Genomic DNA, 12,127 nt, shown 5'->3' with positions numbered 1-12,127 from the left:
TTGGAAAGGCTGTAGTAGTTTGCTTCTTTTGGATGATAACCTTACTTTCTTTCTTCCCTTTAAAGTCAGCTATTTGGAGAAGAAGATGCAGATCAAGAGGTGTCTCCTGATACAGCAGACCCCGAGGCAGCATGTGAGTTGGAGCATGCTTGTGTTGTCTGTAAATTTGTATTTAGCTTTACAATTGTGACTGGAGTGCTCAACTTTGAGTTTGGTTGTGCACTGAAACTGCATTATATTGAAGTTGTACACTAACACAAGAAATTTAAACTATTTGTTTTTTTTGACCAGAATGAATGTGGTATGATTGCTATAGTATTTGTACCTCTTGGCTGTGAGAATGTGTGAAATAAAATATCTTTTATTTGGTTATTTGTGACAGTCAATCATAACCAAAAAACAACAAAAATGCATTAGTTTAGTAAAATATAATCACCACCATGGAGAGTCTTTATTGATATAGCCCTCTCCCCCACAACTACTAAAGAGGCCCAGAAAACGCAGACATTTAAAATCAACCTTGAATTTTTGCTCTGTTTTTAACGTGTCCCTCTACAGGGGCCTTTTTTAACAGACTTGAAGAAATGGGTGTAAAGCCCATGCAAGCTAGCTGATATTACATTGGCAGCAGATAGGAAGGCAGTTCCATAGACCTGCATTGTCTACTGCAGTAACAAAGAAGCACTAATTTTGTGCTCTTTTCTACTTGCTTTGTTTTCGTGCATTTAAATCGGCTGTTCTCAAATGGTGTGGCCTGGCACACTGGTGTGCCTTGAGTTACTCTAATAGATTGTTTCCACCAAGCAGTCTGGCTCAGTTCGGTGTGGAAAGGCATGCATTTTTTTTGCGTTTCCATATAGCAAACGTTGGAAAGGGTCCCAAAAAACTGCGCCTTTCCGTAGGGGTACCAGTCTTACCTATCTGTCCCAAAAAGGTGGAGCTACACACACAACAACAACAGGGGATTCCACTAACGTCACAGCTGCTCGGCTCCGGGCTGCAAAACATGGAAGTCTACTCTGTGAGGAGTGGTAAAAATGGGAGAAAACCAGACTAATATCTGCTTAAATCTGGGATATTTGGACTCGACAGAGATCCAAACTGTTTCCTAGTCTGTGTATATTGATATCTGGCCACAAATTAAGTTTCTTGACGTTTATCTGGATCTGATTTTAAGAACACAAAGCAGAGCCTGAAGGCACACAACAGCCTGGTCTATCCATGATGGATGTGAAACTAAATTAATGCTGAAGTTTGGTGAATACAAAGCCTTGGATCAGTTGATTCTCTGTACTATAACTAGTTGTTCATCTACCTCTTACTGGGTAGATAACTTCTGTAAAGATCTCTCTGTGGTTGTTGGACGTGTCAATAGAACTTCGGTCTGCAGCCTGTTTAAAAACGAGATCAACATACCCAGGATTTCTGACTTAATCTAGTTTGATTTTTACACCAGCTAAACTTGTACTTTTTTTTAATGTGGCGAATTCTCACAACTCTAAACTTTATATTTTGTCGTATAAACAGTTATAGACTAGATATATTCACATATTAACATACTGTTACGACTCAAAATGTTTCTGTAGCTGTATTCCGTCAGTTGAGAGTATGTACTGACTGTGGTTAACATAATTAAGATGTAGTTATTTTTGAACAAAGTACTTTCAGCTGAAATAAAGCTGTCTAATGCTTATTTCCTATGGATTTCTGTCACTCGTCTTTTCTACAACTCTGGGGTTGGATCAGCAGACTCACGCTGACTGTGACTTCACATGCGTGCCTTTACAACCCGCCCACCAAGTGAGGGTATGGGTGTCTGTGGAAACGCAAACTATTTTGGGGTTTAGTGTACCAAACCATACTTATCAAACTGGATCCTCTGATGGAAACACAGCTGAAGTCTAATGGGACTTTTCCATTACGTGGTGCGGCTTGGTTTGACTCGGCACAGCAGCCCAGCAGGGCAGGGGATTCGCTTTTCCACTACAACCGATCTACCTGTTTGAGGGTGCGTCTAGACCTGATGACACGGCGGTTTGAGCCCTCCTTTATCCGTCTACACTGTCCGATCTGATTGACTTAACATCATTTTAAAGCAAAAATTAACATTGACATCAACATCGAACATCTCTAGCATTTTATCTTTTAAGAAGTCTAGAATTTATTTGTCTATAAGAAAAGGACAGGGTCAAACTTTTGTTATTAGTAGGAAAAGAAAAAGAAAAAGTTGGAATCCTGGATCTGCCCTTGGCCCTTTCTGATTTCTCTCATCAGTGTGAGAGCTCCAGCCGTGCATTTGAGCGTGGTGCGCTTTGGCTCGGCCAAACTGGTGATGGAAAAGTAAATCAGCACAGCTTGGTTTGTCTTGCCACAGCCAAAAGTCGTAGTGGAAAAGCCCCATAGGTGTGCCTTGGGAATTTGTACAACCATGCATGATTACAATGACGATACAGGTATCAGAAAATTGGACAGCTTTTTAGAAAACTAACAATTCATGTAGTATTTATGGTACTTTCTTTGTGAGCCTTTGTTTCATATGCACTTTTTGAAAATAATTTGGTAAAGATACTTGTAACAGTTACAAAAGTTTTGGATTTGCTACATTAAGGGCACACTCACACCAGGACATCTGTACCGTGCCTAGACACATTTGAGTCTAAAGTTCAGATATCGTATAAATCTGTTGCCATTTTACAGCCTAAAAACTATACTTATGTATACTGAGCCATCAACATGTATAAATTCATCAACAGCTGATACTCTGTGTGATGATGACGGTGCATGATGTATCCATGCTCAGGCCTGGAAGTGTTGAGCAGTGTGAGTGCAGGCCAAAGGAGGGACGGGGGAAGGGGTCAAATGGACTTTGGCACGCTACTGATGGCCTAGTGTGAGTGCACCCTAAATATCTTTAATCAAGAACTGTAAATAAGGCTGATATGGCTGAAAAGTATCCTGCAAAAATATACATTTAAGCAAGTATTTGTGTAATTTAGTTATTCCCAAATGGTGCAGCATTGAATGCATTCTTACAACAACTATGCATCAACTAAAGATAATGTAAGAAAATTTAAAGAGGCAATTTTGCATAGATATGAAGATGGTGTGCCTTGAGATTTTGTCTTTATCTCAAGTGTGCCTTGGGCACTGCAGGAAACATTTAAAAATCACTGATTAAAATGTTATTAAAGAAAATAATAATAATTGAGCCGCCAAAGTCAAAGGATCCCACAGGGCACCAGCCGGCAAGCCGATTAATCGTTTAAGTGGTTGTGACTAGTTGACTATAGGAATAGTCATTAGTTGCATACCTAGTATATATACCAAACCTGTAAGTGACGCTGTAACACCGCCACTGAAATGCAGAGAGAGAAGAAGATTATGAAGCATGCGTATAAAGCTTTTGCGGTGTACGCCGTAAGAATATATGGTGTATACTGTTCTCCATGACCATTTGTTGTTCTCCGTGGTGGTAAAAGTGCATCAGATTTTGCTGTAAAAGCCATAATAAGCTCAGTAGCTTCTGCAACATAAGCACAGCCGTGTAACCCGCCATTGTTGTTTTGGCTGGACCAGCACATATGGCTTAAGTGGGCTATGCTATGTATGATGTAATTGTTTCAAGATGCGGTTGGCTGTCCACACAGAGATAGCAAAAAAGTTCAAAGGCACGCACGTCCCATGAAGTTGAGTACTGGGTGCTGAACCAAAAAGTATCAAGCAAAACAGGTAAATAAGTCCGCACACCAGAAGCTGCTCCAAAGGCTTATTTAATGAAGATTATCACCACATGTGACATTTCAGGCCCAAGCCCTTCATCAGACAAATAGACACAGGGGATGCACCTCCATATATGTATAGTCTGAATCACCTGACAAGACGTGACATTATAATAACAGTGTAAAAATGAGACATACCAAAAAACATATACACATCTGCAAGTCACATTTTTTAGACAAGTATACACTGTTGAGATCACAGTCTATGATCAAAATTTGAAGTGAGTCAAAAATATCTCAAAAGATAGGTGAGAACTATCATCATCATAGTGACATGCAAAGAATATATAGAAAAAGTAGTAAGTTACCCCTGTCAATTAAAGACAAGTGACAATCTTTAATCACAATAACGGTATACAGATATTCATACTACAGGTTGTGAACCCCATCCGTTGCATCTGAAGCACAGATGAGGACAACCAGGCTCAAGCCTCAGACCTAGTAACACGGTTTGAACAAAGACATTACAAACAGGAATGGGTTGAACAAGCACGCAGGTGCCTTGACAATGTAACACAAGCTGAATGTCTCAATAAGACTACAGCCAGATCTTCTGAACTAAGAATCAATTGCATTGTTCAATATTCTCCTCTTGGTAACAGCTTTCAGTCCATTCTCAATAAACACTGGAATATTATAGCATCAGATCCATCACTCAAATGCTTTACTACACCACCTTGCATTGTTTACAGAAGACCATCAAACCTCAGAAACTCTTTAGTACGTGCCCACCTATCACACAGCCCCATTTTTTTTACAGTCCATCCCTTCTGGTAACTAAAGATGTAGCAGTTGCCCCCAGTGCAACTTCACCGATAAGACCCCCACCTTCAATCATCCTTGGCCTTGGTAAGTCTTCAACATCAAAGGTGTCATTACCTGCAACACTAGAAATGTCATTTACATGCTCAAATGCCCTTGTGGCCTAGCATACATCAATAAAACAACAAGAGCTCTGAAAACAAGAATCTGTGAACACTGTTCTAGTATTCGTAACCATGACAGCAATAGCCCAGTTGCACAACATTTCACAAACTGTTTACACAGTGTCTCCACCCAGTGTCTCCAGGTACTGTGGCATCGAACTGGTTAAACTACCAAAACGTGGAGGAGATGTCAATTCTATGCTGTTGAAGAGGGAGGCTTTTTGGATTTGTACATTGGACACACTGCCTCCAATGGGGCTTAATGAGGACTTTGATCTTAGGCCTTTTGTGTAATGATTTTAATGATTTTGTTGATGTGCTCACCGAGTCTGATTAGCATTTTTTGTGTGGATGTCATTGTCCCAGTCAATGGCTTAAATGTGTACATTGTCTGTTTTCCATTTACTGTGGGATAGATTTTTACATTGAGTCACAACCTGTAGTATGAATATCTTTATACAGTTATAGTGATTAAAGATTGTCACTTGTCTTTAATTGACAGGGGTAACTTACTACTTTTTCTATATATTCTTTGCATGTCACTATGATGATGATAGTTCTCATCCATCTTTTGAGATATTTTTGACTCCAAATTTTAATCAGACTGTGATCTCAACAATGTATACTTGTCTAAAAAATGTGACTTGCAGATGTGTATATGTTTTTTGGTATATCTCATTTTTACACCGTCATTATAATGTCACATGACTTGTCAGGTGATTCAGACTATACATATATGGAGGTGCATCCCCTGTGTTTATTTTATTTACCTGTTTTACACAGAGATAGTAGTAATCATTAACAGATTTGTTCACTCTGGGACCCAGTTTCAAAAACTTGCTTTTACAGCCTTCCAAAACACTGTTTCCTGTGGATGAAACACTGATAAAACAAAAAAACTTTTGTGTATACTTGTGAATTTGTCTCTGTGTGGTTAGGGCCTAAGTCTTTTTCTGTATCCATCATTATTCCTTACATTTTAAAGTGTGTTTTAAAGACTGAAAGTTGTTAGTTTGTTTGTCTTTGAAATTGTGTGTTTTAAGGACTGAAGTTTTATGTCTCAACTACATTTGGATATTTGTATCGATTAGAATACTTTTGTAAATATCAGCATATCAGGAAATATACAATATTGTGCTGCCCAATGAAAAAGATAAAAAATAAGACTGCTTAAAAAATGTAAGCCTAAAATGGATAGAATGAATGGATAGTTAAAATCAGAAATTCAAAAATGCCAAACATTTTAAAATGTGTATTCTGAATACAGGGAATCCTGAAGATACAGCTGCTCGTGCCACAGCCTCAGAAAAGGATGGAGACATCAAGCGAATCTCCACCAAGGAATGGGCTCGCTCCACAGATTATGACCCTGTCAAACTCTTCAACAAGGTACACATTTAACAGCTTAGGTTTGTGAGTGCGTATGAAAAATTCAGCTGCAGGCCTTTTGAATTGATGCCATTGTTACTGAGTGTATGTGTCATTTTTTTATGCAAGACATTTGAACCTGGGGTCCCCCTGTGCATGTGAACAGTTAATCCACTTGCAGATTTCCATAATTATCAAAAAAAATTAAGGAACAGGCCGCCCTCATCTGGCTTGTCTAGGTGGTGTGCAAGATTTTTCTCCGCCAAGGAGAGGATTCTGTGATTGTCCACTTTAGTTATCTTTTGTTGTCTTTCAGACCTTTTGACAATACTGAGTCTGTCAGCACATTCTTTCTTTTAAGACAATCTAATTGTTGAATTGACCAGTCCTAGTTTATTGCCATCTCTCTAATAGATTTCTTTAAGCCTAATTATGGCCTCCTCACTTGTATTGATACTAGGAGTTACAGAGGTCAAGGTTCAATTTGTAACCGGATTTTAGGGTCATGGTTCGTCATGGGTTTGGTCTGTTGATAAAAACAGAAAACGTCTGAGATTTATCATTCTAAATGTCCTCATCTTTTTTTTTCTTTACAGTTTTCGTTGTTTTCTTTCTTTCTTTATTACAAATATGATATCATATACTAGTGTAACAAGCTAGCACTAGCTTACTTTGCCTTGTTTTATGATTGGTGGAAGAATAACTATGTAGATATAATCAAGAACTTAACAAATGCAGAGTAGCCTAGTTGTCTACTCTTGGATTTGTCTTTTTGCTGATTTCTTTTTTTTTATTTCTGCGTTAAATACTCTAAGTCTACTGCACTTAAAACTCTGAAATTAGCATGTGCCAAAAGTAATAAAAATATATAAAGCTTTGCACATGCACAACTTTAAACAATGTTCTCTTCATAGACCCAGATCCACTTGGAAATGAGCACACTCAGAGGAGCCTCCCATTCTACCCTCTACGTGCCACATTTACCCATAACTGGTCAATGCAAAGCTCCTAATGAAAGAACATGCAAATCACAACAACATTTGAAAGGAGGTCAAAGAAAAGAAACTTTTTGGCACTTTTGAGGTGCTTGAAAATGAAATTGTGGTTAGATAACACTTATTGCTTATTAGCAGAAAGAGTCATTAAATATGAAACGGACTGACATCATGTTGCCTTTGCATTAATGTGCTGCTGCATTTTTGCACTCCTTTTGCAGTTCCAAAACATCCATCCGTTTCACTGCAATGTTTTCTTATCTGAATCCCCAAACCCCCTATGATTTATTCCCAGCTATTCAAAGATGACATTATGTACTTGCTGACCATGGACAAACTTTGGAAGAAGAGGAAAGCCCCTACTCCTCTGGACTGGCAGCAGCTGGAGAACTCTGGTATGTTTTTTTTTTCTCAAATATCAACTTTAGCCTTTTTTAGGCTCAGCCTGTATTCGTCCGCTTTGCCTTGGTTCTGTGTTCTTGAAATACCTGAAAATCAATAACATTTTAGCTTATCGATACTGCTATCGAGTCTCACAGGCTCTATGATGTAACACAGTTTTAAGACATAGCTGGTACAAAAAAATACAGCAGTTCTTGCAAGGGGAACATAAATGAGAAGCACATCAGTATTGTGCATCACATTAAACCAGAAGGTGGTACCTTCAACTGTCAGCTTGAGGAGAAAAGACGCCGCCTGCGAATTTCATACAATCATATCTGCCTGAGGTGGGAGTAATAGGCGCTCATTTCACTCTCTTCAACTGATTCAGTACATTTTTCTTCTTCAGCTGCTCAGATAAATGCTGAAAGTGTTCCAGAACTCTGTAGCAAGTCCTGTTTGTTAAAAATATGAATCCTGTGTAGAAATCTGTGATGGTACCTGCAAAATTAAAGTTAATTAGCAAAGTTAAAGAGCTAAAAGACAAAAAATATGATGCATTCAGGTAGCCTCAGTAAATTAGACGACTGTATTCTATATGTTATAATGTATTTAAATGTCATATAAAGAATGGGAAAATTTAGTTTTTGACAAGAAACTTCAGTAAACAGTTGTGAATATGAAGAATGTGTTTATATGGGAGGGATTTAAGATAGATGTGACGGATTGAATCATAGCTTTTTAAGTCGGACATTACTCAGCTAAGACCACTTGTAGTTTAAATATTTGCCCTCATTTTGTCTTTCCACCAAACTATAGAAAAGTATCGATAATGGTATCAATAAGGACTCAGCAAGGAGTATCGATAGGGATATCAATAAAAATTAATGATCCCCATCTCTAACGCTCAGCCAGCAAAAGGCCCTTTGGTACTTCCAGCACATCAGGTTCCTAAGTCACTAGCCCTACTCTTCTCTTCTGTTGTCCCTAAATGGTGGAACGAATTACCCTATTCCAGTGGTTCTCAATCTTTTTTCAGTGATGTACCCCCTATGAAATACTTTTTCAGCCAAGTACCCCTAAACAACACAAAGCATTTTTGGCTGGATAAAAAGACATTATACATAGAGCTATAATGTCAGTGTCTGATTTATTCCACTTTTTCACTGATAAACAAATTTCAAACATTTGGGAAAATTCTTTACAATATTTTAAACCTTCATAATCCATGACTAGATTCGTGGCAAATCTCCAAACGAATGAATTGAAACCAGGGCCTGGAAAGGCACAAAACCATTAAAAACTCCATCTGTGTGCAAAATATTACTCAATTAAAGTATTTGGAAATAAGAATATAAAACAAAAAATTTGTTTAAAAAATAATAAAGATAAACTTAATTATAAATAAAGCTTTGTGCACACAAAAATACTTAACAGCTTAGTAGCCTCTTTTGGGTTCACAATAAAGCTGTCCTCTTCTCAAACTGAAATCATGAGCGTAGTGTTAGTTAGTCAAAAAAGAAATCATTAACATATTTATGAAAAGAAAATACTCACAAAAATAAATGATTTTTTTTAATTTGTAACAAAAGATTAGCTAAAAATAAAAATATTTTCTTAAAATAACTTATTTAAGGGTAAACAATAAGACTGATATGTTAAAGTTACAAGCTGTCAACACTAAATATTGCATTGTTGTACTGAACTGAGTGTATCTGCACTTATTGAGACATTCTAGTATGAAACATGGGCTTGTGCTTCTCTGAGGATTTTTGTCATTCTTGGTGACAGAGGCAACTGCTGGGATCAAGCTCTTCTCCAGACACAGTCTGTTTCTTTGCTTTGTTTTGATCAGTCATTGCAGAGAAAGAGGCCTCACATAAAAACGTGGTGGCAAAAGGTAGTAGCTGCTCCAAAGCTTCCTATCCCAGGTCAGGGTCCTCCTGCTTCACACACACACAAAACTGTGCGAGTGTGCAGATTTCTCCTCCATGTTTGGAAAGTAGGAATGAAAATCTTAAATCAAGTTGGTCAATTGTCCAACTATGACCGACTTGGCTGGAGCTCTGTCCACATCCTCACAAGAGAGAAAATCATCCACCTGAGGAAAGCAGGTGAAATCCCCCTGTGCACAGACCCTTCTCCACAGCCCTGCTTTGTTCAGAAAGCCACCCACCTTGTCATACAGGTTTAAAATGCTGGTTTTCTTGCCCTGCAAAGACATATTTAGCTCGTTCTGTTTGCCGACTACATCTGCCAGATAGCACAGCTTTGCAAGCCAGTCTGTGTCCTGGAACAAGGTGGCATGGGGAGATGTGTGCTCAATCAAAAAGGCGTGTACCTCCGATCGTAAATCCAACAGCTGGTTGAATATTCTCCCTCAAGAGAACCAGCGCACTTCTGTGTGCAGCAGCAGGTGTGTGTGTTCAGCTCCCATATTTTCACAGCGGCGGTGAAACGGGAGTGCATTAAGTGGCCCTGACTTTATGAAGTTGATCACTTTGATGCTGTCATTCAAGATGTCATGTAACACAGGGCTCATTTTCTTGGATGCCTGGGCCTCCATGTGTATAACACTGTGAGTCCACTTGACTTTGGGGTTCTCCTTTTTAATGCGCGCTATGAGTCCTCTTGCTCTGCCCGTCATTGATGCTGCAGCATCCGTGCAAATGCTGTGGCAGGATTTCCAGCTCAGACCGTTTTCACAGAAGAAGGCGTTGACAACATCAAAAATGGCCTCTCCTGTAGTTTTCCCCTCTAAACTTTTGCAGAATAATATGTGCTCATAAATGTCAACAGTATCAACGTATCTCACAAAAGCAACAAGCTGTGCATTTCCACTGACATCTGTGGATTCATCCAACTGGAGTGAAAAAGAATCGCCAAGTTTTTCCACAACTTGCTCAACAATGTCTGTTCCCATTTTATCTCATCTGCGGCAAACAGAGTCATTTGACAAAGGCACAGTCTTAAATTTCTCCGCTGACTTTTTGTCAAGCATGGTCTCGGCCAGCACGACAGCGGCTGGAAGGATCAGGTCCTCAGCAATAGTAAATGGTTTCTTGGCTTTAGCCATGAGCAAGGACACCGCGTAAGAAGCTTCCAGGGCTTTGGCTGATGTTGTGGACGCCTTCCACATTGTATTTTGAGATGACCTAAATTCAGAAAGTTTCGTCTTAAAAAAACTCAGGTGGCTTACCAACATGACACACATGCTTTGTTTTGAGATGCCGCTGAAGATGTGCTGGCTTCATGCTGCTGTTGGCTAATTTCTCCCCACATAAAAAACACAGTGCCTGGGGTGGGTTGCAACTCGTGGACATAAATCCAAGATAGATACATCCTTCTAAATACTGGTGGTACAGAATGGTCAAACCATCCTGCCATGGGGGAGATGCTGGGTGTTTTAGCATAATAAAGTTTAATATCTTACCAAATATAGAATTCAGTTTGTGAACCAATGCTTTTATTTGATTGAAATGTTCATTAGTAATTTTAAAGGATTTTTTAATGGATACTATTTTCAAATATATATTTATTTTTTAAAATCTCACGTACCCCCTCGAGTGCCTTTACATACCCCGCGTACCCCTATTTGAGAATCACTGCCCTATTCCATTCGATCTGCAAAGTCCCTCTCTACTTTTATGAGAAAGCTCAAGACCCAGCTCTTTAGAGAACACTGTGCACTTAGCTAGACTCTTCTCCGTTGTTTTCCCCAGTTGTAGAATCAGTCTTCCAACCACAGTTGGTTTGCACTGTCCTGCTCTACTTCTGGGATTTTTATGCCCAGCTCTTTGTATGTGACCAAGCACTTGGTACTTTCATTATTTGTTTGTGAAGACAATTTAATTGATGGTGATGATGAGAGGTCTCACATTGATTATTGGTTGTTTCATTGCTGATGTTTACTAGTTAAAAAAAAACCCTTTCATTCACTATGTGTATTGGCTTTAACACTGCATGGCGGCACCTGCTTCCTAATGGACTTGAAGTGCTTTGTTGCACTCATTGATGTTGTTTCTTTTTGTCTAGATCTTTGCTTGTGTTGTACTTACTCTCGGATATACGTTCCTTTGGACAAGAGCGTCTGCTAAATTACATTGTAACATTGTAACTTTAGTCATCTTGGCACCTGGTCCGTACAATAGAGCAGCTACTGGAGCTTAAATCAGTGAAAAAGTTAATACTGGTTCTGGTATAAAAGTGTCAGAACACATGTTGCCTTGCCAGTTCCGGGCTGTTTAGTTGGGTAAAAGGGGGACTTAAACTAGGCCTGTCCAATTATGGCATTTTGTTAGCAATAGCAATCAGGGTTTTGACCTTCCCATGATCAAAACACATTGTCTTTGATAATTTATGTTTATATGTGTGCTCCAACTCTAGAAAAACTCTAAGTAGGCATCTATTTAAAGAACAAACACAATGCACAATTTGAATTGTCTGGTTGCCTGTTACCTGTTGCAGCCAGAAACACAGGCGAACACAGGGTGATATTGTCCTGTCTGTCTTCTTTATTCTGAACTCACAAATGCAACAAGGTTGTTTTATTTTGCCTGAAATGTTTTTGCCGGCTGCCATTGCAGTGCTATAGTTTTGCACTGTTGCCTTACACACTTAGCACTAGTAACACATCAACAGAGTTGTCTTCTATTCACTTCTGTGTTAATCTGATCTT

The 12,127-nt window shown here is 38.9% G+C and overlaps 1 protein-coding gene across 2 annotated transcripts in view; it reads left to right on the top strand.

The window, feature by feature from the left end:
• uba2 (ubiquitin-like modifier activating enzyme 2) overlaps positions 1-12,127 on the top strand; it is a 30,190-nt gene that overhangs the window by 6,909 nt on the left and 11,154 nt on the right. For both annotated transcript variants that reach the window (XM_041795377.1, XM_041795378.1), the window contains exons 7-9: positions 66-133; positions 5,973-6,094; positions 7,364-7,463. In XM_041795377.1, the coding sequence (XP_041651311.1) occupies positions 66-133; positions 5,973-6,094; positions 7,364-7,463 (290 nt within the window). The remainder of the gene's footprint in view (positions 1-65; positions 134-5,972; positions 6,095-7,363; positions 7,464-12,127) is intronic.

The sequence above is a fragment of the Cheilinus undulatus genome, linkage group 9 (genome assembly GCF_018320785.1).
Source record: "Cheilinus undulatus linkage group 9, ASM1832078v1, whole genome shotgun sequence".
Taxonomy (NCBI): domain Eukaryota; kingdom Metazoa; phylum Chordata; class Actinopteri; order Labriformes; family Labridae; genus Cheilinus; species Cheilinus undulatus.
This window is presented reverse-complemented; position numbering and strand designations above follow the sequence as displayed.